Below are 15,826 nucleotides of genomic sequence, written 5' to 3'. Positions count from 1 at the left end.
GCACAAACTGAAACATGGGAAATTCCATCTCAATATGAAGAAAAACTTCTTTACTTTGAGGGTGACAGAGCACTGGAACAGGCTGCTCAGGGAGGCTGTGGAGTCTCCTTCTCTGGAGATACTCAAAATCCACCTGGACACGACCCTGTGCAATGTGCTCTGGGTGCCCCTGCTTTGGCAGGGGGTTGGACTAGATGATCTCCAGAGGTCCCTTCCAACCCCAACCATTATGTGATTCTGTGACAGTTTGTAGGACAAATTTAATGGAGTTTTCCTACATATTATGCATTCCAGCTCTTTTGTATATAGCAAGAGTACCTTTAAAGGAGGTCATACATATTGAATGAAGTTTTGGCAATACCATCTGACAAGCTGTTGAAGCTAGACAGATGTATCCCACTAACTCAGGAGACAATGTTGTCAAGAGACACTTTCATATCATAATTTCATATTAAACTTGCACATGTTCACACCCACACACTGAAGACCGCTTACATATTCCCTCTTTTTCCATATTAAAATTCATTTAACTCAATACTCCACAGAATACAAATAACTAGCTAAGATTTGTCATGCACGCTGTTCTGGTTCCTGTAATTTAAAAAACGCAAGAATACTGATAACCATTCCAGAAGTTCTTTAAGACTTCAGTGTAATATTAAAAGAGAGCTGAAAGGAAATTTCACTGTTTAAAGCATAATCTATCAGAGAATCGTGGTTTCCTCAGTTCATATCTATTTAATATAAAGTACTGCAACTTTTCTGAACAAGTCTTCGAGTGTCACACATTAGGGTCTTTCATTCCTTAAAAGGCCTTCAGAAATTGTTCACTTAGTCTTATGCCTCAGGAGATTAATCTTTGGCCATTATCCACAAACTTGTAAGGATTTCATCCAAATTAAACTGCTATAACTTTCCTCCTCATGTTCTAGTCATAAATTCTCTAATTCACATAAGAAGTCCCATAAGAAATTCCAAGTAGACTTTCCTTTTGCAGGAGCCCCCAAGGCTCAAGCTATTCTTTGCTTGTCCTGTCTTCATCTTGACTGGCACATCATGCTTGATAATCCAAAATCTGCACTTTTGAGAAATTGTATAATCTGTTTATACCACTACCTTTTTCACCATCGTCACATTCCACATCCTTCATATAACTATACTTAAAATTTGCGTATACAGTAATCAAAGTGCATACAGTAAACTGAGGAAGAACCAGTGCATCTAAACAGATGAAGTAATTGTGAATCAACTCTATGCTGTAAGCATGTCGATAAATACTTAAAACTAAAGGGGGAGTCAAACAGGTTAAGGAGTCAACCGGTATTTGCAGGAAACATTTTGTAGGGTTATCTTAGCAAACACTGAAGATTACTCCGAAAAGCAAGAGAGCCTTTAGATTTGCTTCCACTGGTTTTCCAGGTAGGGAGGCAATCAGTGATTCTGAATGCCTTGCACTTCACTATATAGTTGTACAGGTTGTAGCAAGGTGGGGGTCGGTCTCTTACCCCAAGTAACAAGTGACAGGATGAGAGGAAATGGCCTCAAGTTGTGCCAGGGGAGGTTTAGATTGGATATCAGGAAAAGTTTCTTCACTGAAAGTGTTGTCAAGCATTGGAACAGGCTGCCCAGGGAAGTGGTGGAGTCACCATCCCTGGGAGTACTTAAAAATCGTGTACATGTGGTGCTTAGGGACATGGTTTAGTGGTGGAATTGGCAGTGGTAGGTTAATGGTTGGACTCCATGATCTTAAAGGTCTTTTCTAACCTAAATGATTCTATGATTGTAGTCTGGAGCTTTGGCTTTGATCCACTGCAGCATCTTTACTACCAAGCGTTTCCAGAAAATTCCAGATCATATCACTTGAAGCATCACTTGCAGATTTCAGAACAAAGTTTAGATTTACCCCAGGTCACACATCTTACTTTTCCTCAATTGGGCATGAAATGATTACATTTGACTACGGAAGGTTATTTAAACAAGAATCTCGAAAAACTTGATTTCTTCACGGTTCCCTAAAGCACAGTTCACCACCTTTACAAGGCTATCTTTTTCCACCAAGAAAACTACTCACGTTCAAAAGGCCCGCTGTTGAAAGTTTACAAAAAAGCATTCACGCTTATCTGGAGCAGTGGAGGAAAATACTTACAGATGTGATTTCGTAACAGGTCTGACTGAAGTAAAGTCTGCACGGCCACCAAGAGCCTACTCTGCTCTCCTCCAAACAGTTCATGCTCCTGACTCCATTCCCTCTGTCAGGCTCATACTTGCAGAGCTGACCAGTTGAACAATATGAAAATCTTTTCTTCCAGTTGCTTTACTTTTGAAAGAAATCAATTCCCCGAGCTGGTGACCATGCTTCCAGCATGCCAGTGCCAGCACCCAGGTGGGCGCAGGGAGGTGTAACTTCCAGCCACAGTGCAGGATTACACTGACTTGTGCCAACGGAAGCCCCACCCCACATAGATCATTTGCATCTGCCTTCATTACATGGCAATTAAAAAAAGGAAGTGGCAGGGACGCCTCCTGAGAAAAGCTGCACCTGAAAGCCTGCTTCAGCACTTTGTTCAAAAACTGCCTCAGTTTACTTTGTTGTTACAAGTTCAGTACAAGCATCTTTTCCCCAAAAAAAGAATTCAGCACCCACGGTACTTCGTATTTCTCAAGAAGGGAATACAATCTTTAATGGCGTACATTCATATGTTTTTGATAAACTTAATAATCTTAAATCTTGTTAAGAGGTCTGTTAGGCAACATGTAACATGGACTTTCTCCACATTCTTCTATTTTCGCCGTCCCATATACCCTCATTTGCAGGACAGCTGCCATCAGTGTGCAAGAATCATATCGGAAAGCACATGCCCTGACCAGGATTGGAAGACAGAAATTTTCAAGCAACAACCACCCCCAAACTCAGGAAGCACATTTTAGTTTCTCAAAGTATCAAATTCACAACAAATTTACCGTTCACTTTAAATATAGGCCTTGGAAAACAAAAGGAAGCCTCTCAAGTCCTTGAGGAGACAGATCCGTGACCGACAAGGGCAGCTTCGTGTTTTTACACACCGTGCTTCGTGTCTGCAGCTTCCGATTTAGGATAATTTGGGTTGACACCAAGCAATTTTGACTCATGCAGGATTCGCAGAGCTTGAGCGCATTATGAACATCCCACAGAGAAGCTGTTTTGATTTTGGCTTGAATACACAATTAAGTCGAGCAGTTTTTAAAATACGCCCTTGAATGTCACCTTCAGGAGAGCTACAGGAAGTTAATCATAATCGGTAGTTCAGCACATTTTAGCCTGCTCTTCTAATCCCACACACGTGGTTACGTTCAGTTTCCGCAGCCGTGTGTACCGCAGAGGTGGTTGGTTTACCCAGAACCTACACTTAAGGCAGTGTAGCATATCTAAATGAAGAGCTTCAGCTTTATATAGCTTATAAATTATAGGATCTACGTTTCATTTGGTTTCTCCTGTTGACATTAACTCTAAGTTGAGTAATGAAATACCAAAACACTGAAATATACCAGCAAAAAATGCAAGCGTTACCATTAAATGAGATCAGAGTAGGCAAGTTAAGAGTTAACGCTGTAACGATGTCCTCAAATAACCCCATCGTGGCTTGATATTACAGCTGAACATGCTGCCTCTAGTGCTTCCAGCTACTGCTATCAAATGTGCTGCAGCAACTTTCACTGTCGAACAGCGCAGCCAGTCACACCGAAACGCAATTAAAGCTGGCATCGCCTGCCTCCTCTCAGTCCCCTGGTAGCCACTACCCTTCCTGTGAGCAGCACTGCTGCACCCCGGCAGAGCAAACGCAGTCCTGACGAGGGAAGTGATATGAAAATAATCTTGGTACTTAATAGGGACTTGGCAAAATTTTAACCTTAGGTATCGTCTGGATCCTGAACCGCTCAATGTTCCTGTTCAATCCCAGGATTGCCAATGTCGCGGACACAACCAATTCTGTAAACCAAATTACAGCACACGACAGCAGTAATTTCTCCATTCCTTCTCTCTTGACATTTACACGGGCAATTTATTGCCTGCTAAAATTACCACTTCCCTCTGTCCAATATCAAAGGGACACCTCCTTGGGGTGGTATACTGCTGTGCGAACAGATGCCATCTTTCAGAAGCAAAAAGCAAAGCTTCAACTCCATTTTACAACACAGACCTCCTAACAGTCAAATAACTCATGTTTCCAAAACCACTAACTATGTTTTGTCCTAACAACTATTCTTACTATTTACAGGTATATTAAAGGTACTGCTTTTTCTGCCTTTCTTGCTTTCAGGTAAGGTGGAGGGGGGAGAGGCGTTTTTTTAGCTTAATACAACCACCTGGAAGCCTTTCAATAATAATCTAACCTTGGCAGATAATTTTGTTCCACCATAGTTTTTTTGCTACTCGCATGCTGCCGTCATGGACCGTGACTACTCCTGCCTGCAGTATGGACTGCTCTCCACCTACACAAAAATGTTGATGTATAAACCTGAAAGTCACCAAGTACTATTTAGCTGGGGAAGAAAATAGGCACGTCACCATTAACCTAACTGGATTTAAATGGGCCAGGAGAGTCTTTTGAGATCACCAGTCCAAATGTGTAAAATTCAGAAACAGAATTCCAGTTTCTGCAAGTATATCTGTAATACCAGCAGCACGAGATATACGAACAACAAAAAACAAGTCAGGCTGAAGATAGTGACCGACGACTGAAGCAGATGATGCAAACACCACCTCCCTGCTGATCTTAAATCCATCAGTTCCAAATAATACCAAGAACCCCAGTAATAAGCTACTTTACAAGATGATCTAAGAAACCTCTTCTTTGATGCAGGCATTTGTAGTCTGAACTTACATATTTCTTCTACAAACAAAAAAAGAACCAAAGCATTTTGGACAACTATATGCTGCTTTTTAGAGTGGCTGTTACTCTGAAGAGATTTAGAAAAATCTAAGTCTTGCTTGATTTATTTCCATGCAAATCCATTATTTCCACTTATATTCAGGATATATTAAATTACAACCAAAACACAAGTATGAAGATTCTTTTTAGTGAAGGCAGTAATGTTTCAAAATCTTGATGCTTCATCATGCATAAGACAGGTTTTTTTCCAGAATCAATCTCAAGTAGCTGGTCTACTCTGTTCACTTATCAAACAACAGTAACCAAAGTCAAGTTCCTCCCACTGTGAAACTATCAGATTTTGGGATGAAACCCATCTGATTTCTTCTCAGAACTTCACTGAGACAAGCACACTTACACAATGGAATTTAACTTTCTTAGACCGATTTAAGTCTGATCAAAACCCAAAGGAGACATTCTTCTGTGATTTTGTCTAGTGTCATGCCACAACCTGCATGCTATATCCACACATAGTTGGCCATCCTCACCAAAAAACAAGTCCCAAAGTTCCTGGCAAATACTCTGTCTGCATCTCAGAAAGTACGTCTGCCTGGGAATTCAGGAGGCTTCCACTGTGATCTCTCCCATCAGCAAAGAATACCAGTTTCATGGTGGTGCTGAAAGATAGAGGGAGTGTATTCAAACAAGCAGACTCCTGGATTTTCTATTCCGAGAACTATTATATCAGAATACCACTCCCAACCTCTAGTCTATCTGACAACAGCACTGCGATAAGCATAAAATTTAATACAAGTAAAAGAAACAAGGGCTTAGCATGAAGCCAGGACAAGATTCAGACTACGTTTCACAAATCCCCGTGGAGGACGTGCCTGCCCATTGCTACACGCTCCTAACCTGAAAGATCCACAAAATTGTTGAAACATCAACTGTAAGGAACAGCTCACTGCTTGAAATATGTCATGAAAACCTGGTTATTTCAACATGCAACTGAAAGAGACAGAGGAAAAAAAGCTCGCTGCTTTCTCATTAGCTTCATCTCAAACACCATACAAATCACAAGGAGAGTACGCAACTTCACAGAGCGGGTCACCGAAGCATTTATGCTACCCTATAAAACTGTAAACATTTAACAGCTTACCAGAGTCAGCCTCCCTCATTCCAGGGTCAAGATTAATGTTAATGGCAAAGCAATGTAGTTATCTAATTATAAGAAGAAATTTAGAAAACATTTCCTTCCAGTCCTTCAGATTTTGGAGTTATTCCCCACCTTAATGAACATTAGCTCTACTCAAATATTGCATTTTCCCCAGAAGAAATGCTCTTCATTTTCTACCACCCAAAAGCTTGTCCTCAGAAGAGATCAGATCCTTTCTTACCCAGGGTTCACGTAATATTCTTGCCATCATAATACAAAGCCAGACTTACTCAAAAGCTTCTCCGAAGCCAAACCAAGCCGCTCTCCTCCCAGACTTCAGGAGGCATACTTGGATAAGCAGAGGACCCAACCTAAATCTCACAGTTTAACTTTCTTGGGTTCTAACAGCTTTACAAGATGGAAGTAAGACCCCAATGACCTGTTTCTACTGCTTTAACTTCTACAAAAGTATTTGCCTAGAAAATTAATGCTCCCATATTTAAAAACAGTAACTTTGCAATTTTAACATGCAAGATTTCTACCTAAGCTGCAACACAGAATTGTCAAGGACAACAAAAGGAAAACTACAGTAAACTAGATTTTTTCCCCCCTCTTAACTCCATGTTCATACAACTTGTAGCTGTCCTAATAAAACTGATCTTGTCCCATCAAGCCTAACACAGCACTAGTCTCAGAAAACTTTAGTTGAAGAAGTTCAGCAGTAGGTCTTAACAGATGTTAGGTAACTTTTTGCCCATCTCTTCCTAGAATCCTTTCCATATGAGTGCTATCGCTCAAAATATCATCAACCAGATTACCAATACTGCACTATTTCTTCTGTTTTTCCTCAACTGAGTATATACCCTACTAGCATCTGATTTTTTGACTGCTGCTTGTCATTGTTAACAGACAAAAGACCAGAGCTCAACAGTACACCCAGTCCCCATCATGGACCTCTAAGGGACAGAATTTCAAGCATTCTTCCATCCCACTTACACTGCCCATTGCTTGTTTTCACCAGCGCTCAAAGAAAAAAAGAGAAAAGAAAACACAACACACGATAGACAATGAAACGGACTGCAACAAGTGATGTCAAATATACTACTGCAAACTGATTACTACTCGCTGTTCCGTTTAAGGACTATACAAATTCAGCATCACCCCAACCCAAAGCCAGGCTGCAGTCACATATAAAATCTAAGAAACACCTCTGCTTATTTAGCCTTTTTCTGATCTTGAAAAAAAATCTTCTAACGGTTCTTTCTGCTGAGTGCGTAACAAAAGATAGATTACTGATTAAGCCACTACTTTAGTGTAAGAATCCCTTTTACAGCAGTGTAGTATCTCTCTGCAGCATCTTTTTTTTTTTCCAACCGCACATTATCAACATTGATCTACGCTTTTAAGTTTGATCGATGGGGATAGCTGTACTACGGCTTATTCAACCCTCTGTTTTAAGAACCCGAATGCTGAAACCTCTGAAACTCTTTCCCATCAAAGATGGTGAACGTAGGAGGAGAAAGGAATACAGGTGTGGGCAGCTATAGAACAAAACCCCCTATCAGCTACCACAGACTTCTGCTGGACGCTTCCAGGAAGTTCCTCCACGTAGATTAGTCCGCGCTGGATTGTACCAGCAGCACCGTGCGAGAGCAACACGATCCCGTGCTGGGGACACCACAGAGTCAATACAACCCCGCGGCCTCCATGAGTACGGCCGGCTTCGCCGCGCTGCTGAGGCGGATACGAAGCACCGCTACGGAGGGGGAAAAAAAAAAAGCCAGAAATGGGCAACAGATCAACCCGGTTTCCCCTCGGCATTTCAAAACCGGGCTGTAAATCCTACAGAGGGGCGTTTGGGGGGAGTTAGATCAGAGCTTCCCCGAGCCAGCGGGACCGCAGCGCTCCCGCTCCGCACCACATCCCTTACCGGTCCCACGGGCGGGCAACCACCGGCGCCGAGAGCGCCTGCCGTGACCCCCCCTCCCCGGGAGGGGCAGCAGCCGGGGGGGGCCCGCACACCGACAGCCGCCGGCGGGGCGGGAACCCCCTCACCAAACTCCCCGCCCCGCCCCGGCTTTCCAGGGCCGCGCCGCAGCGCTGGCCGTGAGGGAAGGCCCGGCCGGGAGCGCGGCGGGGAGGGGGGGTGTGAAACTTCCTATTAAGGACACGGCGGCCCCGCAGCCCCGGGCCCGCAGCGCTCTGCGGCGCCGCCATGGCGGGGCCCGCCCGCCCGCCCGTCGCGGCGGCTGCGCGCTCCCGGCGGCGGGAAGCGGGGCAGCCCTCCCCTCCTTCCCCTCCCTCCCCACCGCTGCTGCTGCACCTGCTGCCGCGAGGGCGGGCGATGCGGCGGGGGCCGCCGGGCCGGGCCGGGCTCCCCCACGGGCAGGAGCGTACTGCAGGGGCGGAAGGCTCCGCACCTCCGCCTCAACGGTCCGCCAACACCCCCCCCAACACCCCGCCTCACGGCGGCGCCCCGCGCTCACCCACGCTCCGGTAGCCCAGGATCGCGATCTTGCGGGACTTGGACGGCGGCATCTTCTCCCCGCCCGGCCCCGAACCACATCAAGGGCGGCGGCAGCGGCTGCGGTGTAGGAGGCGGCAGCGGTCGGCGGGCGGCTGACAGGGAGCGTGGCGCGCCGCCAGCGACATGCGGCGGGGGGGAAGGGGGGGCAGGGGCGGCGGAGCGGCGGGCCGACCGCACGGGACCCGCGGCGCCTGGCAGCAGCGGCGGCGCCCGCCCCACGTGACCGCCGGGCTCGCCAGCCCCTCACGTACCTGTGCGTCACGCGTCACAGGCCGGAGCGGCGACCTCGCCGCCGTCGAGAGCCGGCGCCAGGCGCCGCCAGGGGAAAAACTCGCTGCGTCATGCCTTACCCCTCCGCCCCGCCCCTCGCCCGCCGATTGGACGACGCTGCGGCAGCGAGGGCGGCGATTGGCAGAGAGCGGCGGCTGCGGTAACAGACGGCGTTCAAAGAAAGGGGCGGGGCTGACGAGCAAGGGCGAGCGGGGACGCGGATTGGGCTGGGAGCCGCGCGTGCGCAGTGCCGCTGGCGCGCGGCCGCCTGAGGGGCTGGGGGTGAGTTCCGCGCCGCGGGGCCCAACGGCTACCGCGCTGCTGAGGGGGGCCGGGCGCTGCCCCCCGGCCCGGCCCGGCCCGGCCCGGCCCGGCCCCGGAGGCGCCTCCCCGGGAAGGCAGCTGCGCCACGAGCCGGTGAATGGGATCCGGCGCTGCTCCTGTGTGTGGGAGGCGTCGCTTCGTGAGCCGGAGCGCTGCAGGCGGTTGGCGGCGCCCGGCTGCCCTGTCAGGGCGGTGGGGGGCCGGCGGGCGCGGGCCGCGCTCGGAGGGCGTGGGGGCTCTAAGGAGACCGGCGCTGGGCCGCCTGTCCCGGAAAGGGTCACTCCGGCGGGCTGCGGCGTTTATTTAAAATCACCTCAGTGCCTCTTCGGAGCGTTCCCTTTGCGCGCGGATAAATTTGGTTGTTCTGGATAAACGTTGGATCTGAGCGTCTGCGAAGTGCTGGCAAATGCACGTAAAGGGAAGGGTGAGGGGGGAAGGAAAGTGTTAACGACGGGATCTGTGCGGTGGTGAGTTTTAGACTTCGAAAAAAGCGAGTGCTGCATGTGCTGGTGGTGACCAGCACTGAATGGATGCAGCGTGAGGGAGAAAGGCAAGAAGAACAGGAACCTTGCCTTTTCCCACATATACTGCTACTTACTTTGCAAACACTTTTGGTAACGTTTACCCGTTTCACATTTTATTGAAAAATGAACATTACTTAGAAGTAAAAAATCATGTTTGCTATGTGCATCTTGTCTTTTTTTGGGGGGTACACTCATATATCTAACATGCAGTTATGCTGGGGTACAATTGATTAATGAAACTAAACCAACCTAACAGCTTGATGGTGTTAAGGGGGATGGGTTTTCATCTCCTCCCTTATCACAACCATTCATTCCCATGTACTGGCATTCCTTTAACCTGGTAAGAGAGCAGGGAACTAAAGCAAAAGAAAACTACACACAAAAGCTATTTGCTTCTGAACAAGCAGACAAGCTTTAAGGACATATCTGCATTTTTGGTCTGATTGTACCTTACATCTTCTGGATTGTAGGATCTTGAAGGCTAAGTACTGGTAATTGAAACAAAAGGTGCGACGGCCTTTAGTGAATAGGTACATGATGAAGAGACAGTTATTTCATGAGAAAGTGGGGGGGTTCTGTGCTGTTAGCAACGGCTGTGGTGGATGTCATTCTGCGTGCCCTCTCCATGTCTAGCCTCTCTCTTTTGCACTCAAGCTCAGAGCAGGGAGTGGTAAGCACCAATATTTTTTGATTCCTGAGAGTTTCTGTGTTTGCTCCCTCCTTGACACCCCACTTTTCTTGGTTAGGTCTTCTCCCTTACTCTTTCTTATCCCACTCACCTTTTACACCCTTGTCTATTTGTTTCTGTTAACTTGCACTTGTTCACTCTGTACTCATTGAGGAGAGCTCACTACTGCAGGGTTTCTGCTCGCACCCTTCAGCTGCTTTGCTTACTGCTTCTAATCGCAAGAGTTGTCCCCCCCGTAGGACACCCTTCATGCTTGCTCAGCCTCTGTTGCAGCAGGAACACAGAACTCATCCTTCCTGGGCCCGCGTGTTTTTTAAACTTGCAGGAAAAACTATGACTTTCTTTTCTTCCACTGGTTCTTTGGAAGGAATTGGCTAATCATCCTTATTCCATCAGGATCACGTAAGTGTTTCGCTCTCTCTTGACTGGGACACTCGAAATAGAGAGCTTTCGGGGAACTTTGTCATTTCTCCACGCTCTAGGACTTGGTTATAGTGCTGAGTGGCCTTTGAGAGCACTCAGGGATACTGCTCCTCAAGCAGTAGCAGCTTAGGCAGAGATGAGATGATGTGGATGGTGATAAAGCTGTTATTGCATTTCTCCTGCCCAGGTTAATCTTAAACTCTTCCTGGAGTGCTCCGGTGCAGAGGGAGAGCACACCTTTGGCTGGGAACATCTCATCAGGGCACTGCACTTTATTTGAACTCTTCCTGCTTAGATGTTAGGGGTGGAGCAGCTTCATGCACTCACCAGGTGGCCCTTCGCTGAAGTCCTCTCCCCTCAAACAATCTAGGGGTGATGTTCAGGCTGTGATTTCACAGTGCAGCGCTCCATAGCAGTGGTAGCATTCGGGCTTTGCCTTTGCATTCCACAGTCCTCCTCCAGCTTCTTCATTCCTACAGGGTTTGCAAGTTGTGCTGTGAACTACAGAGGAGTTCAGAGAACTTTGGGACAAGTGCCGTACACCACACACCCAAACACTGGCTGTACTCCAGGCCTGCTTTATATCTCGCTTCACCAGATACTCCTTCAAATCAAACGTAGCCTTTGTATCGGTTCAGATGATAAATTACATGAATTTTATTGTAAATGAGTTAACAGCAGACACCATCAGTGAATGCAACACAACCTAGGTAGGGCCTAGCTTCTGAAAAAGAGAAAACACCACAAGGGAGAACTGCAAGTACCGATAGAGTCTGTACATGCAGCGGGGTCAGGAACAGCTGTTGAGGGAGGCTGAGAAAAGGGAGCATGTCTTTCATCGGTTACCTGTAACTGCTTTGCTGTGATAGAGGAAAAACAGTGATGAATTTAATGTAGTAACATACGTAACAGTCAAGTATTTTTATGGTAATACAGTACCTACAGCCTCAGGACCACACTGCTGCTCAGAGTCCAAATGCAGAACAGCTCTGACTTGTAAATTCAGCTCCTATAACAGCAATTACCTGCTCTGTCCTTTGGCAAATCAGGCCCTTCCTGAGGAGTTTTTTGCATTGTGTCCAGTGTTTGCATTGGGCACGCTTCCACGTGTACAGCATCGACCTTGCTGCCCACAGAGGTTACAGAGTACCTTCAGGTCTATCTTACACTTGTTCCTGTTCCCTCCTGCATTTTCACAGTGATTGTATTTTCCAATATTCAGTTACAAACACTGACAAAATGTTAGTAGAAAAACAATTAAGGAACTAATTCAGTATTAAATGGCACCTGCAACTCCAGCCGCAGGGGCTATTGACATCCCAGGCTACTGCCGTGCAGGTCCTGGTCCGCAGCTGGCAGGGATGCTGGGTTTTTTCTGAAGGAATGAGTTTGATGTACAAGCACAGGTCACCTCCCGTTCCCATTCACTTCAGCAGGAACAGGTCTGACTGCAATCATCATATAACAAATGGGGACTCAGAAAGTGACTTTCAAAACCACATTTAAATTAAGATGTGCAGTTAAGAGCGAAGAGCAGCATCTGCAGCACATTCTTTTTGCATAATACGCTTTCTGAGGATACAAGGGTAGTGTTACATCATTCAGAATGACATTTTCCTCTGGAAATTACCCCTAATAAGTGTTCAATACAGGAGCATAAGGGGTGAAAGTTCATAGAACGGATGGGAGAGCTCAGGACGCACAGCTGGGCAGCCTGCTGTGTGACAGCATTAGTGCGTGTGGTTTCACCTCTAGCCGGACCAAAGCTGGAAGCCTCCGACTTACCCTCCGTGCTCTCGGAACGGCGAGGAGCGTTCTCAAAGCAACGCACAGTCTGGGAACCGCTTCAGTCAGGTTCCTCTTGTCTGCTGGGAGCACAAGAGCTCAGGCCTCGGAAAGTGAGGCTGGTTCTTTCTGTGTTACCCACACAGTCCCAGAACAATAATATTCCTTAGTAAAAGAAGGTGAATAGGCCTCAGATACGTAACAACTGCAGTTCAGTTCCTAGTAAACAGCAAATACTGTCTGTGGGGGCCTAAAGAGCTCAGACCTTTTAACCGAAAGGATTCACAAGTAAAACAGGAGAATGTTTTCATCAGTCAAGTGATCCATGTCAGCCAAGGATAATTTTCCTAAGTTAGTTCGCAGCATCTCTAGATACTGAAAATATTGAGGGCTGAAGTCTTTTCTTACACCTCAACAGCTAGAAGCATTCAGAGTAGGTAAAAACCAAACGTAATCTGCTCCCTTCCAAGGCCAAGAAGCACTTTAGAATAATTAACTTTCACAGACATCTCTTGCTGGCCAAGGAAATGCACAGGGAAGCACAGAAATCAATCACGTTTTACAGTCTTGCCCGTTAAATAGAATCCATTTCTACAGCGTCTCGCAGCCTCAGGACGGATGATCATCCACAGGACTGAACAGGCTTTCAGCAGGCACTGGGGAAGCTTTGCTGCCATCCCCAGTTGCAGCATGGCCCTGGCTGTGGAAAGCAAGGGAGCACCTGGAGCCACTGCTGCGGTCTCAGATCTATAGGTACTGCTTGCTGCCTGGCCAGGGGGAAAAACCTCCAAGAACTTGAGCTTAATGGCAATTTGTTCATTCTTTTTCCTGGCTGAGGCCTCCTACAAGCCACATGAAGAGTCCTAGATCAAAGCTTTAGTTGCACTGTCACTTTAACCTGGTACCTGCAGCACTGCTGCTGAGTCACCCCTCCTTTCTCTACCCCCATTTACTTATTCCTGTCCCTCCCTTATGCTGCTACAAGCATTTTTCTAGCTTTGTAGTAAACTGATCTGTATTAAAAATGACATGATTTCTTTAGTTTTGTTTACTGCATCAGCACTGGTACTTGTGCCAGGACAAGCAGTGCCTTTTTGATAGCACTGCTGTTTATTCCTGCTTGGGGAGTTACACTGCGATTCTGCTTCTCACAAATTCAGAACTGAATTCCAGAAAGTAAGGGTGGAAATTCTCTAAGCACAGTTTTGGATCCGTGAGGAGGCTGCTTTCCATAATTTTGCTAGCCCTGTGTCCACAACATGTCAACAGCACTTGTAATAATGTTAAAATAGAAAGCCTGTACATGGTGGTTTGAAAACTGCAAATTCATTCTGGCTTTCTGCATACTAATTTATGCAGACAGGCCCAAAGCTGTCTGCACGGAACAGGGCCAAAAGACTTTATTTTTTAACACAAAGTATTAAAAAAAAACCCAAAAACCCAATATCATTGGCTCAACTCTTCATCATCTTTGGAAATACCCTGAACACAGGGCTGAAGAACATGCTCATGCAGAGTAGTGATAGGTAGAGAGAGACTAAGCAATGCATTTCAGCAGCTCCCTGGTGTCCCCCTCCTCGAGCAGGCTGCAGGGCACGTGCTGGAGCAGTATCTGGGCTTTCACAAAGTTGCATCAATGCAGCCTGGGTGGCATTTGCAGGTAGCGCTGCTGCCCACTTCTCCTTAATACAAAGTTCTCATCTACCACAAAAACTGTTAACCTTTTACCTCAACGTTTATAAATGGAAAAATAAATGAATCAATTTACTGCCATTATTCCAGTACAGCACTCAGGCTGGAAACACAGTAAAAAGTCCTGCCTGCATTATTCCATTAGCATAAGCCGCCTTTACAGACAAAGGAAAATAAGAATGCTTCTGTACCTAGTTTACACTGATCACAGTGCACGTACATCCATACATGCAAAAAGAACTTGGCAAGAACTGCTAAAACCAAACTGATGTTGTAGGGTTTAATTTCTTCCATCTACAAGAATCTACAATTATAAAAGTCTCATCTTCAAACTTTACAGTACATTTACATTAGCAAATACCCCACAGCTTTCCTCACTCCTCCACTTCTGTACAAATCATATACAATAAAAAGTTTCGGTTTTGTTGTACAAACATTGTTTTACACTTTAATACAGATGAAAATACTGTTCTCTGGCACCTCATTCCCTCCATGGTGCCTTCGTATAACAGTACAGAGCACTTGTGATCCATGCTTCTGCAATCTTCAGCTCAAGTAACATGGACTGGTCGACAGGCCACAGCTTCTGCAACTCCAAAGTTTTAAATAATGAGAAAATCTACCACTTGTTTGTATAACAATCAACAGTTTATTAATGGATATGGTGAAATTTTAGCTATCCACCAAGGATGTGTAAAAAATTGTCATGAAAGTAAAAATAAATAAAGCTGTTTTTAAAATCAGTCTTGTTTTACATCTCAGTTCAGAATGCAACATTTAACACAAAACTGTCATTAAAGTTTTAAAGAAGTCTACCAATATTCAAATTACAGCTTTTATGACAAATCTAATGAGAACTGAAACTGATTTGGTTTTAGGTTTAAAGACTTTCACATTCAAATACAGTGTCTCGTTTAGCACAATACTTCCTTTGACAGTGATGGGCAACAGTGATGACATATTGCTGTAGTCTGACATAAGGCACTATGATATGAATATGCCATACACTTGCCTTATGTCACATATATCCATTGCTGACCAGTGACTTCTGTCAAATACAAAATGAGAAAGTTTCAGAATACAGTGCATTTTAATGAAGGACATCAGGTGAAGTCTTCCAGCAAATGTTTTGAAGACATTTGGAAATACAAGCCTACATTTTAACATAAGCTTTTGTCATGCTGCTTTTTTTTTTTGTGACATCACTGGGGGGAATAGACTCATCATCCATCACTAAGTCCCAAAACACATTCTCAACCATCCTGCTCTGTTCTATTGCAGTCACTGTTCTTGAGACAAACTTGACCCAGAAACTTTGTTCAAGTTCTCCTACAGACGTGTATACATTCACAGCAGTCATTCGCTTTCATTCTCCTTTTGTTTGGCACCTGTTAACAGAAGAGGAAAGCACACGTCATTGCCTTACGCACATAGCACTTGGCTTCTGAAAAAGCACGGCTCGTTCCGAATGCTGCAACTTTGTCTGACCACGTTATCAGAGTCTTAGTACCAGACACCATTGATAAAGCGTATGCTGCAGGACTGCTAAATGCTGACATAAAACAGAGTGAGGAAGGCCTTGGGACC

At 45.8% G+C, this 15,826-nt stretch overlaps 2 protein-coding genes across 3 annotated transcripts in view; both read right to left on the bottom strand.

Moving 5' to 3' along the window:
* RHEB (Ras homolog, mTORC1 binding) overlaps positions 1–8,732 on the bottom strand; it is a 43,843-nt gene extending 35,111 nt beyond the window's left edge. Inside the window, exon 1 of one of the 2 annotated variants that reach the window (XM_068405075.1) lies at positions 8,493–8,732. In XM_068405075.1, coding sequence (XP_068261176.1) covers positions 8,493–8,544 — 52 coding nt within the window. In that variant the 5' untranslated portion in view covers positions 8,545–8,732. The remainder of the gene's footprint in view (positions 1–8,492) is intronic. The other variant, XM_068405074.1, reaches the window with a different exon arrangement.
* Positions 8,733–14,505: 5,773 nt separating this feature from the next.
* Positions 14,506–15,826, bottom strand: part of LOC137665994 (5'-AMP-activated protein kinase subunit gamma-2-like) — a 116,741-nt gene continuing 115,420 nt past the window's right edge. The window contains exon 14 of the mRNA XM_068405529.1: positions 14,506–15,627. Coding sequence (XP_068261630.1) covers positions 15,596–15,627 — 32 coding nt within the window. The 3' untranslated portion in view covers positions 14,506–15,595. The remainder of the gene's footprint in view (positions 15,628–15,826) is intronic.

The sequence above is a fragment of the Nyctibius grandis genome, chromosome 7 (assembly GCF_013368605.1).
Source record: "Nyctibius grandis isolate bNycGra1 chromosome 7, bNycGra1.pri, whole genome shotgun sequence".
NCBI lineage: Eukaryota > Metazoa > Chordata > Aves > Nyctibiiformes > Nyctibiidae > Nyctibius > Nyctibius grandis.
The sequence above is the reverse complement of the archived record's forward strand: the minus strand, read 5'-3'. Positions and strand labels throughout refer to the sequence as shown.